Source organism: Cryptomeria japonica, chromosome 2 (genome assembly GCF_030272615.1).
Source record: "Cryptomeria japonica chromosome 2, Sugi_1.0, whole genome shotgun sequence".
NCBI classification, from domain to species: Eukaryota; Viridiplantae; Streptophyta; class Pinopsida; order Cupressales; family Cupressaceae; genus Cryptomeria; species Cryptomeria japonica.
Window position 1 is genome coordinate 6416057 of NC_081406.1, and position 21992 is coordinate 6438048.

Consider the following 21992-nt stretch of genomic DNA (forward strand, 5'->3'; position numbering starts at 1 on the left):
CCCACTAGACTTTATGGATGTATTTATCTACTATTGTTTTTTTGTGAATATTGTCCTACTGTCTTTTACTAAAAAAAATTAAATAGGAAATATATATTTTGAAGCCTCAAGCTCTTCCCTTAAGATCAAACACCCACACTTAAGGAGAAATTAAACACCCACACATAAGGAGCAATCAAACACAAGATGGCATGAATGACCTTCTACCCAAGAAAGAAAGAAACAATGATAGACAAGCTTACTAGAAGCTTCCCAAGCACTTTGCCACCAATATTTATTGTTGAAGAAAACATATTGAATATATAATGTGAGCCCAAACATTTATTTCTCTTAGAATATTATATGCCTTCCAAAAGAGAATTCATGTGAGTTGTGAAAAATTCCAAACACAAAAGATACAAATTTAATATGTGCATTTGTACATAATCTCATATAATACTTGTGACAAGACAATTTACACAACTTTAACCCCTTTCTTATATAAGACCTTGAAAAATATTAATTAGTTATCCAGTAATCCTAATTAAATATATGCTCACTAATATATAATTTTACCCAATTAAATACTTGAACACTTATATATACAACCTCCCTACAAAAACATCATCCAATTAGGTTGGGGTTTCATGCAAGGGGCTTTAGCATCTATTTAGAAAAAGTAGGCGGTCTCATGAAGGTAAAAAACAAAATGATAGAGGATTAATTAAAGGCTTTTCTTGAATAATAGCAACCCTTGTCTTCTAGTTTGAAGATTTTAGCAAGTGCATTCAGGATGGGGCCTAGAAATTATGCCACCAACTTAGATCTCTTTTAAATAGTTATCAATCATAAAAAAAAGTTCTTAAATTTATACCAATTAACTTTTTATTTATTTATTCTATAAAAAATGAAGATACAAAATAATAAAATTGACAAAACCACTGGCTTTCATAAATTCAAAAACTTTAATTTTTAAACTTAAAATACAACACACAATTCATAAGACCACTCACTTCAAAATACTGGTAGAAAATCTCACCGAGGAAGCCCCTCCATGATACCCGATCCTTAAAAACAATATACAAGGCGTCCAGGTTAGGAGCCGGTTGTGACCTAGGCGTTTGGATAATGTGATGCATGTTACAAAGCTGAAGAATCTTTTGGCGGGCGCAAATCTAAATGAAAATTCTTTACTGGACCACTTTATTGTCAGGCTACCGTAATATTCTTTTGTGAGCATATTTATAACATTAGTGGAAACAGAAAGGCGGTCAAGAGGCCTGTAAAATTTCTGGAAGTAAAAAGGTTATAGTTAATGACTCGCTTGATCTTTTTGATAACACCACAGAAAATGCTGAGTTCTGTACAATTTCTGTATAGAATAGACAACTATTGATCCGGTGAATTTTGAATATCAACATAAGGTGCACCGCAGGATAGAATTTCAAATCCTTCCTCTCAGAAAATTTTGGGTTCATCAGTTAGAAAAGTTGCAGGCACAATATGTCCCACTCTAGGCCTTGCTCTTTAGTGGAGCCCTCGCTTAGTTTCGATGTTAACAAGACGTCTGACGTTTTCTTGAGCTTTCGCGGCCCAGACACCCGCCAAGGGTTTGTGAGAAGACTGTACAGTGCTCTTGATCGTGAAGGCATTAGCACATTCTTAGACGAAGAAAGCTTAGAGAAGGGCGACCATATCCCTTCTTGTTTGGAAAGAGGAATCCAGGAAAGTAGGATCTGCATTCCTATTTTCTCCAAAAGATTTCCGAAGTCAAAATGGTGCTTGCAAGAGGTGTTGCTTATGGTTAAATATGGGCTTAAAATCTGTCCCCTGTTTTATGACGTTTTACCTAAGGATCTTAGGTGCTGGAATGGAAGTGAATATGCAGAGTACTTCAAGCAGCATGAAAGCCAGCAAAGATTATCCTCCGAGTTAATCCTTGAATACAAAAGTGCATTAAAGAATGTTTCCGATCTACATGGTTGGTGTTCCAATCAATTAAACAACGGGTAAGTCTCCATCTCACTGTGTTTTTTGTTTTCTAATGTAGGCTTTCATTGTTGAATTTTTCATGCATCAAAGATTATCCTCCGAGTTAATCCTTGAATACAAAAGTGCATTAAAGAATGTTTCCGATCTACACGGTTGGTGTTCCAATCAATTAAACAACAGGTAAGTCTCCATCTCACTGTGTTTTTTGTTTTCTAATGTAGGCTTTCATTGTTGAGTTTTTCATGCATCAATTAGGTCTATTTCTTGCTGGAGTGTTCTACCAATAGAACAACTAACCTCTATACGATCAGCCTGGGCCAAGTATGGCTCGTTATCAATAGCCTTCCTTAAATCATCACCTTTGATGCTTGGGACATATCATGTTGAGCTTTTGACGGACCAGCTAAAACTTGAATTTTGGACTTCGTGATTTCCTTCCAACATTTATAACTGCCATATATTAATAGCAATTCACACTTTTCAGGGATGATGATTTGCTGATTCAACGTGTTGTGGCCGATGTTAAAAAAAGCTTACATTCAAACAAAATGTATCTGGATGTTTCAGAATGCTTTGGTTTGGACGGGTCCGTGAATAATCTCAAGAGATTATGAAATGCAGTGGGTCATCAGAAGAAGATGGTGAAAGTGGGTTTACATGGCATGGGTGGGATTGGTAAAACCACGCTGGCAAAGGTTGTTTGCAAAGAACTACAATTCTCACAGTTCCAAGCGTTCTGTTTTGTTCCAAGCGTGGGAGAAAGATGGCAAGAGGCGAATGGGCTTGTAAAGCTGCAGAGCCACATGCTCAAATGTATCTCACGGTTCAGAAGTGAAGTAGATCATGCTGATCAAGGCAAGGGTCTGCTACGAGACTGGCTCAGGGGTAAGAGGGTTCTGCTTCTCCTCGATGACATTGAAAGTGTTGAGCAGCTCGAAGCTCTCGCGGGAAATTACAAGGAATTCGGGGCAGGCAGCTGTGTGATCATTACATCACGCGATGAACAAATCCTAAAAGTGGCTAACGTTGATGTAGTCTACGAGGTACAAAGACTTCCTACAATTATGCCATGCAGTTGTTTAATTTGCACGCATTTCCCAATTCCTGCTGTCCAGATCAAGAGCTGCAAACTCTGAGCAGTGATATAGTCAGTGCCTGTGAAGGCCTTCCTCTTGCCCTTCAACTTCTTGGGAAAAGCCTGTTTGGTGAAGGGGATAGAGATGTATGGAAAGAAATGGTAGGAAAGTTAAGGTGTGAACCTAATCTCCAAAAGAAACTTAGAGTCTCCTACGATAGTCTTGATCCTTCAGAAAAGGAATTGTTTCAAAATATTGCTTGTTTTTTTACATGGAAGAAGAAAGAAATTGTCATGATATTTTGGGAAGGGTCGATTGAGATTCAGAGTCCTCACGCATCTCTTAGAAGTCATGATATTTTTTTCTACTGTTAGTGCTAATGTTTCTTGGTTTTGTTTCAAGTTTGATTAGTTCACTATTGGCACCTGTATTTTCAACTAGCAACTTAATCTTGCATGGTTGAGTAGTGTCATTGGGGTCATTAGTGCAGATTCATGTGCCACGTGCATCTTCGAATGTTAGATGTTTTGCCTTTGTTTGCCATCTGATTATTGTTCGAGTAGTATCATTGAGGGCACTCATGCAGATTCTTGATCTTGATCATCATCTTGGCTTTTGAGGAGATTCTTCATTCAGCACTATGGTAGTTATCATTTGACAGTTGTCCACACTTTTCTTGAATCTCAAAGGATTTTCTTTTGCACTTCCTATAATTGCATCTTTGTAATTTTGAGGGGAGGTTTGTTCCCACTGGGTTTTCTCTCTTTCCTCTTTTCTCTTTCCTCTTTCTTTTCTTTTCCTTTTCTCCTTAGTTGGAATTAAGGGGGGGTGTTGGAGTAATGTTAACTCCAACTAATACTGACTTAGCACATGCAACTTTCTGTTTGACTGGTCATTGTTCAATTCTACCCGTTATTTATGAAACAATGCTCATGCAAGCTATTTGTAATAAGCTAACCTAAGAGAACTATTGCTAACGCATATGCTTCCTCAGATCTGCCTTCATTTCTTCAGATCTGTCTTCATTTCCTCCATAATTTCTTCCTTGAAAGTGGTGGTTAACTTTGTATAAATCATGCATTCCACAGATCATAAATTAGACACAATGAATTAATAAATTTTTTTTTTCTTTGTTTTCTAGAAGTTTTGTTTCTTACTTCCTAGCTAGGTCTGTCTATAATTACCGCTAGCTTTGGGAATTTGACTCGGCTAGAAAGGCTTGAGATTCACCACAATGATAAGCTTACCGAGCTACCCGATAGCTTTGGCGGCCTGAAATCTTTAGCTCATCTGGATGTCAGCTATTGCCATTCACTGAGCAGTCTCCCTAATACCATGGGAAGCTTAATCAGCCTAGTCCGTCTCGAAATGGAAGATTGCGGCGTTTCTTCTCTGCCTCAAAACTTGTGCAATCTTGCAAATCTTCAGGAGCTGAACCTTTCACACTGTCAACATCTGTCTAAGCTTCCCGCTAATTTTGGGAATTTGACACGGCTAGAAAGGCTAGAAATTCTCCACATTCCTGGGCTTACAGAGCTACCCGACAGCTTTGACGACCTGAAAGCTTTGGCTTATTTGGATGCCAGCTATTGCGGACTGACAGACAACGGACTACCAGCCACAATATCTGAATTGTGTTCACTGAAAATCATACATCTTGAAGGTAACAGAATCCGCCGTCTTCCTAGCGGCTTGGAAAAGTTAGGACAACTTGAAGAGCTGCATGTGGACGAGTGCAGTGAGCTTGTCGTACTGTCGGCGCTTCCATCATCGTTGCAACTGCTCTACGCCCGCAACTGTTTCGGTTTGGAGACAATCTGCTGCCTTCCAGCATTGCCAAGCCTGATGACATTAGACGTTAGCAAGTCCTGCCACGTCACTCACTTGCATGGCCTGGTATCGTTGAAGCAATTAACCACGCTCAATCTTGTGGGCTGCAGCGGTATCTTCTCTTGTGGGGTTCTCGAAAGCTGCTTGACTGGTCTCACAGCTCTCGAGTGCGTTTTTGTTGGCGGGCCCGGTGTGTCATCATCTCAATTACAATTTTTTTACGATTCCTTCAAGGTACCTATGGTTTTCTGGTTATATTTTTGGTTTTGTTTTCAATGTGGGACATAATGTTCAGGCTCTACAAACTATTGTAGATGTAACAGAGGTCGACCGACCAACTTGTGCATCTAAAATCTAGGAACTAACGTAGACTTACATGTGGGCACTTTTTGTTTTGTCAGGACTTCTCTTTCGACCAAAATTGTCTGCTAGCTGATCTAAATGCCCCTGTAAATTGGCTACAAGGGGAGGCATGTGGACAAGACGGTTATAGCATTGATTATTGCACGGAGAAGAATAAAGTTAAGAGTTTTGCTGTTTGTATTGTTTGTTTAGTCTCCTTTGGCCAAGTCCAAATGCGTGAGGATTGTGGGGTAAACCCAGGGATTAACGGTATTAACAGGTGTAAAGATTAGAAAGAGCAGAGAAAACAATAATAGAAACAAAAAAGCAATAAGAAGAGACAACACATGATTTATCGTGGTTCGGCAAATATGCCTACATCCACACTCAAAGCAGGGAATAACTTCTATTAATCAACTTCCAATACCAATACATACATGACTGCACTCAGTCATTTATACAATCACATTCAGATGTGAAGTGAATAGTTTGGGGAAGTCGAATGGTCATGTGACCGTTGGGCTTCACATCCCAACAATCTCCTCCGTGAAGGCCAACTGGCACAGCCATGCACTAGCATCCCTGCTTCCATTTTCGAAATTCACATTAAAATTAGCCTTCTAGATTTTAGCTTCGCAAACTCTTGTTCACATACGCTTCGAATCAACCTTTTCCAAATCAAAGCAGAGTTAAAAACTCTATCAGGCACAAACTCACCCATTATGCCAAAAACTGAAACACCACTTTGTCCCAGTTTAAAATACATTTCTTCATCACCATCACCACAACTCCCCCGTAACAGAATATCTACCGATTCACAATTACTGGATTCTAATATCCAAACATAAAACTTAGACCTTACAAGGAACAAAATAGTGGGATTATTTTCATCATCAAACAACTCCATCAGAGTGTTATCACGAGTTCGAGTTCTCTCACCCTTAGGTTGTTCATTATCGACGTTGGAACTATCAACCACATCCATCCAATCAAGGTGGTGAATGTCAATGCATTCTAGTCGAGATAAAACATCTCCTCCTCCATTAGAATAAGCATTAACAGATTCAATAACATTTTCATTCACTCCATGTGACGCCTGAAACCGCTTGGAGCGATGCCCATTGTCCTCTGCTTCTGTCAATGGTCGCTTTTGCTTCAAACTAGAAAACTGACTTTTATCATTTACTATGTCATCTAAATCCATAGGCTCGTAGGCTTCTCTGAAATTATCTGCACAAAGGTTGTCATCATTATGGGAGTGCCTCTTTATTTTCGCCAAGGCCATGCCATCCGTAGAGCTCTCTGAAGCCAAAATTTCTTTGAGGCCTCCTTGCCCTGCTACCTCACTCCAATCTGCACCCTCCTCATCCTGGGAGTCAACAGCAGATTCAGCTTGGGTCTCCAATGGCATACACTCTTCCTCCCGCAATCTCTTGAGTTCATTGTCTTCAACAACAACCACTTTTTCAACATCTTTCAGCTTAGAAATTCCAGCGTCTATACAAGGACTATCATGGCGTTCAACCTTCACCACACGAATGCCAACAACTTCCCGGTCATTAATGGTTTGGCCAATAAGTGCCAAGGCTAGCTCAAGGAAAGAGCAAAGAAGAATCCCAACATCCTTTTCTTTTGTTGGATTCTCCTCTTCAACTGAGTCCCCTTCTTTCTTCCAGCCATCCCACCAATGTACGCGATGTTTGAAGCATAGTTTTACATGTAAAACTACCATAGAAGTTATAAGTTTTACCTTCTCCTTCTTCCTCCATCTCTTCTCAAGCCAACATGGCTCTAATACCAATTGTAAAGATTAAAAGAGCAAAGAAAACAATAATAGAAACAGAAAAGCAATAAGAAGAGACAACACACGATTTATCATGGTTCAGCAAATATGCCTACATCCACACTCAAAGCAGGGAATAACTTCTATTAATCAACTTCCAATACCAATACATACATGACTGCACTCAGTCATTTATACAATCACATTCAGATGTGAAATTAATAGTTTGGGGAAGTCGAATGGTCATGTGACTGTTGGGTTTCACATCCCAACAACAGGTTAAGCTACACAATTGGGAGGGATGAAAGTTTACTTACATGTCCAGTGAACCACCAAAACTCAACCATAGATGGTGGTGATTACTTGGAACTGCGTCTTGTACGAGCAGACACCACGCCAGACTTCGCTTGGTTGAAGGGAGGTAATAAAGTGAGGGTGAATGCAAGGTCTGATTATGAGAATTGGAAGGCATCTTTTAAATTTTTAATGTATGAAGAAACTATGCCCTCTCAAAAACAGAAGCCTCCCAAAATGATCACTTTTGTTATGTAAAACAAGGTGACAATATAGGTTCAAGTCCTAATTGCCATACAAATGTTTATTCATTTTTCTCAAGTATTAATTACATCTATTATTTAATTGTTAATTGAAAATAAACAAATCTTAGATTTCGAACTAGATTAATAAATGTAGTTAAGGTGCACTTCGATGTCTTGATTAATAGTACATTAGGACTGAAGTGGGTGTATGGCTGTATATTTTTTATTCAATGTAAAGGAGTAATTTTTTTTATTTGTACTTGCTTTAATTTATGATTGTATAGGAGAAGTGATATTGTCGTTGAGTATGTTCTAATAGAGGAAGAGCACCAATAGCTATTATAGTTCTAACAATTGAACACTCCTTACACACCCATCTACTAGTCACAAACTTTAAAGAAACCCCAAAAATCTAAAAGCTCATTAATAAATTTTACATGTACTATTACTTACCCATTTTTTAGCATTTTTTGACCATAATTGACCCATTTGTGCATCTTTATTGGTTCTCATAGCACACGATACTAGGGCATTTGTACATAAGTCTTGGCAATTTTAAGTACATGTTTATTGGGACATTTTTAAGAAGGTATCGGACTACATTTTGAAAAGTGTACTTTTTGACCCTTATGTGCATATCAGATCCCAAGTGTGCATCTTTACAACCCATAAACCAAAACAATAGCTATAAGTAATTAAGTTGCATGCAGAGACAACAATATTTTTTTCCAAAATCCAATGTACTATTTAGAATTTATGGATGCACGAAGTTAGCTATATCGACTATTGGTACACATCCCCTAGTTGTTATAGCATTTATTGATCTAATGTCTAATATTTTTAACAATATTGCATCAATAGTTGTCATTTTAAAGTTGCTAAAATTGATGATAAGTATCCATAATTGAATGAAATGTATTTATTATATCTAAAAAGCAATGCATCATGCAATAGCACATTAGTGCATAAATAAAACGTGATTTAGTGTACAACTATGCGTCTCACTTTTTGGGGGGCTTTTATGGACACTTCGATAAAAAAGCATGTGGATGTGGCTTTGAAACCTTAGTTATAAGCAAGGGACTTGCCAAATAAGCTTCTATAAAATAATGGGAATGATTGGAAATTTTCACATAAGATTTTGAGAAGTGTTAAAAGTTAAGATGTTCAATTATATAAGATTTAAGATTGCATATCATTTTTTCAACTTGATAGGAAACACCTCAAACCACCTTTAAAATAATGAATAAAGATTGTCTCAGTGACAATTTGCTTAGCTAATAGCATATGCTAGGCGGGAATGTTTTTGTAATAAGAGCATGTGATGTCAAGTGTTCCACTATAAGTTTTAAGTTTGGATTGCATAAATTAGATGGTTGATTTTGGTAAGGCTTTAAGGTTTAGTGTCTAGCTTTTTTACTTCTTTTTTTTTATGAATTAAGTTTATTAAATATGTTTTTAAGTTTTTAATTAATATTAAATGTGAATGCAAAAGATTAAATATCCAAATTGTGTCAACTAAATGTCATGCATCTTGAAGGCAACAAAATCTACCGTCTACAAATGTTAAGGAAGGGTGGTTTGAGATTTCCGTGAGCAAGTCTTGCCACCTCACTAGGAATATTTGCAACATTTAAGTAGGCTGTAAAAATATCTCTTGTGGAACCCTCGAAAGCCAATTACTAATATGTTTTTATGATAGGTAAGCAACAAGCGTCAATCTGATGCACGTGAATTACCGATCAACTTACACATGCACAATTTTATTTCGGGGGGACCTCTCTTTTCTCCTGGCTAATCCAGAGGCGAGAAAATCACTTTGATTAGGTAGATGTTGCAATTTGCTTAGCTAAGGGCTTATGTCAGGCACAAAAAGTTTGAATTTTCTATTCAACACATTGGATTTTGTATCGACTTAAGTTTTCACCTTAAAACTAACCTTTAACTTGTTAGTCCATCATGAAAATATAAAACTATAGGAAACTCAAGCTTCAACCAATAAAACAACATGAAATAAAGAAAAATAAACTGATTATACCTTCATGACTTATGTCTCATTGTGTCCTAACCCCATTGTTCTTGGTTTCATATGATTTTCTCTCAGACAAGCACTCGTAGCTTCGAAGATGACAAGTGTGGAATGGAATGATAGATGATATGATATGCAAAATTATACTATGAAAATGATTTATGCTAATTTGCTCAAAAAATCTAAAATGCTTAAACAAATGAACTCACAGATGCAAAGATTAAGACTCCTAATTGACTATAAGATTAGCTATTAGTTTCAAAAATGGCTTAGGAGACCTCTATTTATAGATTTTTGAGTGCATAAGCTTAGGTGACAAAGAGCAACGGTCATGATTAAATATTTCTTTTTGGATGGCTATGAGAAAGAGGTTGAGATGTGAGAGATAAAGGTGGAAGATGCTCCTCCTACACCTACAGGATGGAGGAAAACGTGGATGGAGAAGCCAAGTGTCAGAAGGCTCACCTTGACTGAGGATGAAGACTAAGAGAATCTAGGATAGTTGGAGAAGATTTAGGGATAGAGGGACAAGTGGAGATAGACTAGGGTTAGGTGGACAAAACCTCCTCCAAGAATATAGGAGTGTTGGAACAAAAATAGGGAGGTTTCAAAGATTATGTGCACGTACACATTTTATTCATGAATATGGAAGTTGGAGATAAGTGGCTCATAAATGTTTTATTTTTATTTGTTTTTATTGATTTAAATTAGCCGCATGATGGATGAGTTGGCAAAGGTGATGATGTGGAGATGAGGTGAGTTGGAAAGTGGTAATTAAATAATTATGAAATATTTTCATAATGGAACTATAGGATAGTGAATAGTGCACAAACATGATAAGGAATGATAATTAAATATTAAATGTTTAATTATTGGCTTAGAAGAAAGAGAGATAATGAATTAATTAATTAAATATTTAAACTCATTTAATTAATAGAATAATATTAAAGACTAGTGAATTAAAATTAATATTTTCAAATTAATATTTTTTTAAATAAATATAAAATATTTATTTAATTGCTCATAGCCAATTTTATGTGTATACATTTTTCCCCTCTTTGAAATTATGTTGAGACAACATTGTTTCAAAGATTAAATCAAGTATCGATGATGCCCCTAACGATGATGAAAATCTTGATTGTGTGCCCCCTCAGGAGATTGATCTTGAAATTTTAAAAAATTTGATTGAACAATTAATCTCACGATAATTGATTGAAAAGATTTGATTAAAAATAGGCCCCTCAATTAAATTTAATTTTGAAAAGTAAATAAAATTGCCCTTTGAAAATTAATTACCCCTTTAAAAATAAAAAAGGTAATAATAAAAATAACCTTGGCCCATTTTATCCTCATTTGCAATTTGTCAGCTTTTGGAGAAAAACGAAATTATCTTGAAGTTCTGAGTTGGCAAGATGGTGATCCTGTAGAAGAACCATAGATTTGAGCGCATCTGACGATATCAGAGACATGTTGAATATGACCAACTGGTAAGTGACCTATCTCAAACTTAGTTTTTTAATTTCCGTACCAGTTTTTCCATGTTTTTCGCATGATTTAGGGTAATTTGGAAAAAATTTCGATTTTCGCATTATTGTTTCTCTCTTTTGTTTTCTAGGTTATCACTTTCATTAGGTAGGTTAAAGCTTTCATTGATTTAGTGTATGTGTACTTTTTGTTCACGCATATGTTCAGGAAATGTACATGTTAGCACTTTCTCTTGTTCGGTTAGCGCAAATGTTTCCTAGGTTAGCTCTTATGTGTCAATTCATGCTTTTGCTTGATAGATTAGTGCATTCACAATGTGGGTTAGCGCATATACTCAGTTTAGTGCCTGCGTATAATGGGTTATCGCATATGTTGATTTTGTCTAAACTTGATGTAGAGGTATTAGGTCCTTTCTCAAATATCAATTGGTCTTACACTTTGGTCTTCAAACCCCAAGGATTCACTAGGTTTCCTTCCACACAAAGTCCCTTCAAAGCACCAAAACTTGATCCCAACTTCCACAAATTGAAACACAACTTCCTAGGGTCTTCCCACACTATTAAAAATCTGACTGAATAGGTTATACACACCCAATCAATTGGTTCACTTACTAACCCTTACCCAGGTAACTAGGTAGGCCAATTCCTAGTAGCCCCATTCAGCGGGTAATCTGCCCTTTACTCAAACTTCTTTCAAAAACCTTGAAGAAACATTTACATTTCCTGATACCCTTTTGGAAGTTATTTAACATATGTAAAAATTAGATATTTTTCTTTTGGACCAACTGTACAGACCAATACCCTGCTACTGCACATTTAGGCCTAATTAGGCCACTTTTAAAAAGAAAGTACAAACATATCAACTCCCCTCTATTCCAAACCTTTAAAAAGTCTTAGGTTAGGTCTCAAATCAAAGTATTTTCATATTTTTTGGGGAATCCACTCTCATTTGATACGTAAAACCCCAAACCCTCCTATTTAGGCCTTCAAAACTAGGGCCTCCTCAAATCCACTCTTCCAATCACTTCTAGAACTTCTCCTTCATGATTCACCATGTATTTGAAATTTAATAACATATTACATAATCATATAGTTCCCTCATTAAGGCCAAACTCATGTTGCTACACCTATGCCACCATTTCCATGCACCTTTCTCACACAAACTTGCACTCAAAAGGTGATCACCCTTCAAGACAACTCCATCGTTGCACACATATGGTTATTACCTGATATTTTACAAAATATTGGATCCATTCCACAAGTTACAGTAGGGACATAAAGTGGAATGGATCATTCATCCATGAGAGACCTCAAAATCCAATAAAATTGCCAAATAACAGTTTTCAGGACAGTCAACTATTTATGCACAAAATGAATTGATGAAACCTTAAAAATGACTTAAAATAATTCTAAAAACATCTACAAAACATATTTCAAATATTGCAGACCAAAATGAAGAAATACAACAAAGATATGTTTCAGATTTCACTCAAGAATGCTAGGGAAACGTTGAATTTTATTGCAGCGGTTTGGTATTACAAAGATCAATCTTCAAAATAAACTCCAGGAACCTCTTCTCACTTTTATTAAGGAGTTTTTTAAATGTATTTTGACCCCCCAAACCTAAAATAATTCCCATAACTACCCAAGAACCAACTAGCCTTTGGAAATCCAGCATTTTGAAATTGCAAAAATTGACAATTTTTTACATAACTAGAAAAACTTTCTCAACTTGACTTTATGACGTCAAAAACTTAACCTAATGACTTAGACATATTTAAAATACTTTATGTACCCCAAATTGACAACTAATATGCCTTCTTAACATTTATTACATAAATTTTCTCATTTGACAACATTCGCACAATTTTGACAATTTTGACACAACTAGACAACTTGACTCAACTTGAATCAACCATGAAAAATATTGGATTTACATGCCTTATTACATTGTTTTAGGTCTCAAATGACCCTCATTACATTCATCCTTTCCTTATAGACATGTTAGACCTTATTGGCCCCTTAGGTGCTCCTGCACCATACTCCCCCCCAATGAAAATTTTCTTGTCCCAAGAGAAGAGGGGTCTTGTCCTCATTCCATACATCCTTCTAGATGGTCTTCTGAAAATTTGTCCCCTATGAACTCCATGCTCCTTTATCCTACAACCTGCAATAAACTTATCACTTGCATTAGATCTCAAAAATAAATTAGTACATTGCTGCCATATATAGTCATGTCTTGACTACTGTTGATCCCTTTCAACAAACTTCATAAGGTCCAAATGACCTTCCAACCTATTCACCGCAAAGGGTCTTCCACTGTCTTCAACTGACACTCTTATAGGACACATTATGTCCCCAATAACCACACTATCTTTCTCAACACCCAAACTAATATGCTGCAGTTCACTGTCATTTCCCATTTCTTGTTGTACCACAAAGTGCTCAACATTTTTCTGAACTTCATTATGTGTTCCCTTCACCTTAGGAACCTTCAAACTCAAATACTCCTTTGTACCAAAGCATCTTACTTTTGGTTCAAAAATCTGATTATTCTTCAAAGGAGTTAATGTAAACTTCTTACCATCTTTGTGAACAACATATGTGTTGTTGTATCCATCATGCAAAGTTCTTCTCTAATATTACCAAGGTCTTCCCAAGAGAAAATGACAACATGTCATGGGAACCACATCACATAACACTCTGTCATGATAAGCACCTATAGAAAACTCTACATAGTATTGTTCTTGGACTACAAGATGTTGATCATCAGTCACCCAAGTTGCCTTGTATGGTCTACTATGTGGCATTCTCATTAAATTCAACTTCTCTACCATCTCTTGAGAAACAAGATTATCAAAAGAACTTGAATCAATAATTAATTTACATATTTTACCTTGGCTTAGACATTGAGTTTTGAAGATGGATACTTGTGGTTGAACTTTCTGCTGCCCTTGACCCCTTATAAACATCAGGAAGTCACCTTCAAGTACTGGATCAGCCTTACCAAACCTCTCTTCTTCTCGTTGTTCTTACCCTTGTTCTAACTGAACCCTTTTCTCAGCCTTCTTGCTACTTTTCTCATTCATTTGACACTTAAAAGAAGGTTGCCCAACTTCATTGCATGTGAAGAACCATCCTATGAAGACTCTTATCCCTCTACCTGATCCAAATCTACCTCCACCTCTATATCCTCCTCTCTGATCAGAAAATGACTCCTTTCCCTTGTCATTGTTTCCTTGTACTTTTCCTTCATTGTTAGGCCTGCTGCTCCTTCCTTTATTTGCACCACCTCTACCACTTCCTCCTTGTCTCTCTTGCTTCCTCTTTACCTTTTCATCCCTTATAGCCAACTGAAAACACTCCCCAAGTGTCTTAGGTACATGCAAACCAATCTCATCTTGCAAGTTGTATCTAAACCCATTAATATATCTTGCAACCTTCTCATCCTCATCTTCCAATCCACCTCTTATACTCAACTCGTGAAATTGCTTAGTCTAGGTCATCACATCCATGTCTTTTTGTTTCAGATTTTGTCTCAACCTCTTTGTCTGAATTGCATAATCAGATGGAAGGAATTGATCCTTCGTCATGGTTACCATCCTACTCCATGTGGTGATCTTAGACATTCCCCTAGCCACTCTCTTGGTTTGTACACTTGTCCACCAAGTTAAAGAAGTCCCTCTCAATTTTATTTTAGGAAACTTCACCTTCTTTGCCTCATCCATGTCCTCATACTCAAAGTAATTCTCAAGGGCATCTATCCATCCCAATACCTCTTCACTATCCATCTTGCCATGATAGATAGGCAAATCAATGGTTGTCTTACTGCCACCTCCTTTTACTACCTTCAATAACCTCACCATCCTTCTCTCTTTAGGTTCTAGTTCCCCTTCTCCATTCCCTTCATTCTGATTCTCATCCACTTCATCATTTGCTTCAGCATATGCTTCCTCATTCTCTCTTTGTGGCCCTCTTCTAGATCCTCTCTCCAAGGCTTCCAACCTTTCCTACAATGTTGCATTCTCCCTTCTCATTTGTATCATCTCTCTATCCCTTGTTGCTTATTGTTCTCTCCTTTCTCTCCTTTCCATCTCCAAGGTTTCTTTTAACTCTTGGTTATCCCTTGCTATTTATTGTTTTGGAGGCATCTTGTCTATACCCCAGCTCACTACACAACTTCTCCCTCTTCCTTACTTCCCACAAGAACCTACTAGTGGCTTTGATACCACTATGATGTAGAGGTATTAATTCCTTTCTCAAATATCAATTGGTCTTGTTAGCACATATTTTTACGAAATACTTTGTGCTATAATAGATGCCCATTTTCTTATCATTCGAGCATTTACTACGGGTGTTTTATATGCAGGAGCATACTAAAGAAAATGGAGCTATCCAAAGATTAACTGGCATCGCCAAGACCCCCAAACCTGCACATATAAAAATGGTGGAAAAGGCTTTGGAAACTTTCAAGTGTGTTGCACTAGCAGAGGGAAAGACTTTATCCCACATTGTTTATGGGATAAGCTCATTTTACGTTTAAATCCAAAGTGGCCCATATGATAACTCTTGAAGACAAAAGGATTTTGGCATGAAGAAAGTTGAAGCTGGTGGACCCCATGTGCACGCGTATCTCGAAGAAACCAAAATTTTACAACAGACTGGTGAGGATGGAGGTTAAAGATTGAGAAAGTTTGATTGATCAGATGGTAATCGCGAAGGATCTTATGGTCGTCGCTATGTCGCAAGGTAGAGATGCATGATGGTTTAAACCCACGACTTGGCGACTAAGCACTTGCGGAAAAGGGGAGGTTAATGAGCATGCAAGTTCAACGTGGATCAACGGTCGTTGCTATACCGCAAGATGAAGTTGCATGACCTATATCCCCCACGACATAGCGACTACCAAGGTGGAAGATGAGGTGTCATCTAGGTAGATCTGCAAGTGAGTCAAGATGTGCCACATGGTGGAGCGCAAAAGAAGAACCCAGGTCTAGTGGCGGATGAAATGGCAAGACAGATTGGGTTCAGTGGTAGTCGAGGTGGATCCACGGGTGAACCAAAAAGTGACACGCAGCACAGAAAGACAAAGAAAAGAGAGAGCCGCTCAAGCAGAGTTAAAGGCCAAGCAAATGAGGACGATCAGACAGTCAGATGAATTGATCTAATGGTGGTCGCTATATCGTGATCGGAAGGTTCTCAATGTATATTCGTTGCAACATGGCGGCTGAGTGATGGGCCCTGCTAAGAACACAATTCAAAAGACTAAATTTCGGTGGTGATTCTAGGTCATGCTAAGGTGGCATGATAAAGATCCCAGAGCTAATCAAAAATAGACACGTGCCGGAGCGCAGAGGGAGGCAAATCAGGCAAAGGACAAGTAGATTAAGGAACCTAGATGAGGGTTAAGGGGTGAGCAGGTTGAAAGAGATCCAACGTCTGTCGCTATACTACAATGGGAAACTACTCGTCAGTTACCCATCATGACTTGGCGACTAACCGCTAGCAGTAGGCGGTAGAATGAAATGGTTGAAGTGAAATAGTCCGGCAGTACTAAGCTAATCAAACAAACTTGGGCTGCGATAGATCTCAAAAGGGACTCACTGAAAGTGATGGTTTCATCGACATGAGGATCATCGAAGAAATCAGACGCAGTCGCATCGAAAACAAAAGGTATCGATGAAATTATAGAATCAATAAGACCTGCGAACAATTTGTCGATGAGGAAGTTTGGCCAAAAGATAAAGGGTGATCCACCAACAAACCAGAAGAGGATACATGGCACGAATGGATGCGCAGCAAAGGGGAAAATTCCTGAAAATAATAAAAGGGAAGTATATTCTCAGCTTTATGTTTTTTAAAAGTGCATTAAAGATAAAATTTATTTATATTTAAATGAATGCCTTGAATATACATCTTAGGGTAAAGTATTATTTTTTATATAAATGGGTGTTATATTCACAGAATTATTTTCTTAAAATATAAATACTTTGGTTTTACTGGACTATATCAAACCAGTATTTATACAAAGATAATTGACTTTTCAAAATCTAAGGTGGAGTATACCTAATTTTCAAAATTAAGGAATTTGATTGGCTTATCTTGTGTGCAGGAAATAATGAGAGGATGATGAATATTTGCCAAAGATTTTTATCGAGACGGAGAATAGAAGACACATTATTAAAGTATCATTTAGTATTTTTAAAGGTTCTCATTTGTAATTTTTTGTTAAACCAAAGGGTGTGTCCTTTGGAGGGAAACTATTTGTGTATGAAAGGGTGTGTCCTTTCATATATGCCTTTTGATTCAGATACTTATAGGGAGTCATTTTTTATGTAAAAAAGGGGGGGAAGTCACAAGAACAACATAATGTTGTAGGGATTGAATATCATTATGTATCAGAGAAGTCTATAGGAAGAAGAAGTATCATTTTGTGCAAACAATCTGTAATGAAGTATTGACAAGTGCAGTTTATGTATGCAATTATTTCTTGGAGATTAATATACAAGATTCATTGTCTCTTTTTCCAAATATCGTGTACACCTTTGTGTTGATGAGTTATCTTTGTCCTCTTGATAAATCTGTTTATAGACTTGCTATGATATGAATAACATGTTGTTGCATTAAGTGAAAGATTAAGTTCTTATTGTTTGTGTAACACATATTGAACTTTCATAGTTGATGAGAAATTGTCTCTTGAGTTGACAAGATATTTTGTCCACCGAGTGTCATATATATCCCCAGATAGAGGCATTGGTCTATTATTGATCTTTTAAGGTTTTGATCTATGTGCATTCAAGGTCCTTAATAGAGAAACATTCTTCCCAAATCCTATATGAACTGATCTATGCAGATTATATTTAAGTCCTGAAAGAAATCTCATTTTCAATATACATTCACAATCATTTCTTTTCAAAGCATTTAGTTAAAGCACATAATAAAAAATAGTTGCAGAATAATAATTTTTCAGTTGTGTAAACTTGCTAAAAGGTTTAAATCCACTATAAATAGCCTCTTTTGTGCTTGAGAGGAAGAGGCATACCCACCTAGGTTCAGTGGAGCCTAAAGTGTAGAGGGATTTGGTCTTCGACCATCCCTGTTCGTTGGCCAAGGCTGATTGGATTACTTGAGGATTTGGTAAATCTTTTGGTTTTCCAATCTGTGGTTTTGGGCACCAACAGATTGGCGACTCTGGTGGGGAGTTGTCACACAACATTTTTAGAATCTTTGGTAGTTTGTTTTAGACTCTACTAGAGGAGAGATCCCAAAAGATCAGTTAAGTTGGTAATATTTCCTCTTAGGAGGTGGCGACTCTAACATTTTAATACATGAATAATAATTGGTATGTTGAGAAAATAAGAGAACCCCCTAGGAATTTTTCAATAAGATTTGTGCAGGGGAGGAGGTCTCTACACAAGGGACAAGAAGATTTTGTTCAGTTGAGTCCCAAGAAAAGGAACAAAGAGAAGAAATCAAACATGGTTTTTGAAGGATATAAGAGATTTCCTAGTAGAGAGGAAGATTCTTCATTTGCTAGCAAATCTGAAAATAGGGAGGAAAATCCTTTCCATAAAATAAGTACAAAAGATAATAGACATAGTCATGATGAGATCTTGACTGAGGAGGACAAGCAAATGGATGAAATCATACTTAAAATGGCTGATTTAAATGGAAATGAATCCAAGATGGTGAAATCTCTTAAGAGACAACTGGATTGGGTGTTGCAAAAACTAGGAATAAATAGAGATACAATTCAAATCCCTAGGCCAGAAGAAATTGAAGACAAAAGTAAAGGTGAAGGAAATAGGCCAGAAATTCCTAAATATAGTCCCCCTCATATGAGAAGAATAGAACAACCTTTTGTAACTTATGATAACCCATTATTAAATGGAACTAGAAGATGGAGGGATGTACATAGAGATCAAAGTGAAGAAACGCATGAGGATGGAAGAAGGAACAGAAATAGGGGAAATGATGGGAACTGGAATAACACAAATAGGGGTAACCATACAGGAGGTAATGGGTATGGCAGTAGTCAAAATAATGGATATAATAGAGGTAACAATGGCAACTATGGAAATGGCAATGGTGGAGATAGGAACAACAATAATGGCAATGGTGGTAATAATGGAATGGTGGAAACAGTGGGAACAATGGTAATTATGGCAACAATGGTGGACTCAATAGAGGAAGTATGAAAAATCAAGGCAACCATCATGTCAGTAGAAGGCCTATGGTCATTGAAAGATACAGACAGTTGGATTTCACTGGCATTGTTGGTTATCCAAATTAGATCACTAGTGATTTAAGATCAGCAATCCCCAGATTCTTAGGGAATGGAACTAATTCAACAGAACAACATGTAGTTAATGTAAAAAATATCATTGAAGAATTTGAGTTTCCTCATGAGGATATATTCATGAAGTGTTTGTTCAATCTTTGACAGAAGATGCAGGGGAATGGTATAGGAATCTTCCTGATGGATGTATCAACAATTGGGATGAGTTTGTAACGTTGTTCTTGGAAGAATTTGGAGATCACAATGATCCTTCATTTGCATCCCATGAATTAACAAGTATAAAGAAAAATTAGAATGAATCAGTTGCTAAGTTTAATAAAATATTTAATAAAGTATTAAATAGAATACCCAGAGATGTCAGACCTGTTGATTATTTTCTAATTAACTTTTATTTGAGTGCTTTTGAAAGCAAAACCCATTATGAGATTTTGTCTCATAGACCTGATACTCTACAACAAGCATTCAAGATTGTTGTTACTATTGAGAATAATAGGAATGTTAATGGGAAAATTGCTAAAAGAAATAATCCAAAGTTATACAATACTAGGATTCCCAAGAAAGATGACTTTACTCAGATCATGGACATGCTTAAGGACATAAAAGGTAAACAAAATCTTAATAAAAAGCCACCGTACAGAAAAAATAAGCAAATGAATTTCAATAGGCCTAGACTTCATGATATGCCTTATAAAACCAACTAGAAAGATGGGAAGCCAATAAAACCAAATCCGAGTAAAGAAACTCCAGATCCACTGAAATGAGCAAATAACTTTGTGGGAGATTTTCCATGGTGTGAGGTTTGTAATCTTCCCCATGATGAAAATCAATGCATGATTGCACTGGGTCTGATGGAGGATTGGCATCAAGAAAAGGAATGTGAGCCTACAATTAATGTTCTTTCATCAGATCCTATGTGGGGTAGAGATGAGGATTCATCTGAGGAAGAGCAACATTCATATATGCAAAGGATGAGAAACCATCAGCAGTATAGCATACAGTAGGTTTTTTTTGATGATGAGGAAGATACCCCTGCCTTGAGAAATTTTTTTCAAGAGGAAGAAGTGCCTTCTTTGAGAAACTTTACTGAGGAGGAGAAGAGAGAATTCACAATGGCTGATGTTGCCCAGGACAAGAATAATTACCATCTAAGAAATAGAATAGTGAATCCTGAACAGGGGAGGCCTACAAGAATATTCACAAAAGTCTCAAAACAAAGTGTGAACAAGGAGGCAAATGACAAGAAAGGAAAAGACGATCCAAATGAACCAGCAAAGAAGATTGATGCTCCGAAGTTGGTCAAGCCTATGGAGAAAAAACAAATTAGTAAACCTCTTTCAAATTGTGGAACTTTTATGTCTCAAGCGTTGTCTCGGGTAAAAATTAATGTCTTTGCTTGAAGTGATGAAATTTCCAGATTACAAGAATGAGACTTTGAAAATCATATCAAATGTGGGTGATGCCAATAAACAAAATCAAAAATCAAAAGAAGATCCTCTTGTGGTATATTTAGGCACGTCCATTACTAAAAACTTCACACAAGTGGATCCTTATTATTTAACACTACTTATAAACAATAAGATGGTAAAATACTGCATGATAGACTCATGAGCAACAGTAAATATTATGCCAGAGGATGTCATGAAAGACATGGGAATGAATGTAGATACCCCTTATGGAAAATGTTATGCAATGGATAATAGAACAGTCCCAGTGGTTGTGATCATGAAGGATATTGAGTTTAGGTTTCCATCTTGTCTAGACACTAGCTATAAAATAGATGTAACAGTTGTACAAGTGCCTGCGAGCTATGGAATGTTGCTATCTAGACAGTGGTCGAACTTGGTAGGTGGATATGTGCAATTAGATCTATCATATGCTACCATCTCGGTCAAAGGAGCAGAAGTAAGAATCAATAGAGAACCAAGATCTCCCTACCTCATAGAAGAGGTTGATCCAGATCAAGTAACTTGCTTTTGCCATTCTGACACGGACAACTTTCAGGTAAGTATTTCTAAACCTTTAGAAGTTGAAAAAATTGTAGAGGTTGTTAAACATAATGAAAGTTTAATTTGGAAAGTGTATTTCGATGGTGCCTGTAGTAAGGATGGAAATGGAGCAAGAGTTGTGTTTATTTCACCTAATGGAAAATATTTTAAATACTCTTTCTCATTGGCTTTTGAATGTACTAATAATATTGCCGAATATGAAGCTCTCTTATTAGGACTTAAATTAGCAAACAGACATGGCATTAAGTTACTAACAATTTATGGTGATTCAGAATTATTAGTTTCACAAGTTAGAGGCAAATTTGCTACAAAAAATACAAAATTAAAAAGTTATAGGAATGAGGTTTGGGATTATATTGAACTTTTTGATGCTTTTTCCATTAGTTGGATTGAAAGGTCCAATAATATTTTGGCAGATTTTATGGCTAACCTGGCAATTAAACATAATGATATCCCTTTTGATGCTATTACACAAATTGAAATTAAAACAAGACCATCTGTTCCTGATAATGTTAAGAGTTGGCAAGTGTTTGATGATGACAGGGATCTATTAAGATTTATCGTTTGTGAAGATTAGTATGCAGACCAGAAGATTGATTGGAATGGACTTGTAGAAGATAAGGATGGCACAGA

The 21992-nt window shown here is 36.8% G+C and overlaps 1 protein-coding gene and 1 pseudogene across 1 annotated transcript; both read left to right on the forward strand.

Moving 5' to 3' along the window:
- Positions 1–1482: 1482 nt before the first annotated feature.
- LOC131064831 (disease resistance protein Roq1-like) lies at positions 1483–2585 on the forward strand. The gene is made up of 2 exons (XM_057999120.1): positions 1483–1988; positions 2456–2585. Exons 1-2 carry the CDS (start codon positions 1483–1485, stop codon positions 2583–2585), a joined length of 636 nt encoding a protein of 211 aa, XP_057855103.1.
- Positions 2586–2609: 24 nt separating this feature from the next.
- LOC131064833 (protein SUPPRESSOR OF npr1-1, CONSTITUTIVE 1-like) lies at positions 2610–5512 on the forward strand (annotated as a pseudogene).
- Positions 5513–21992: the final 16480 nt, after the last annotated feature.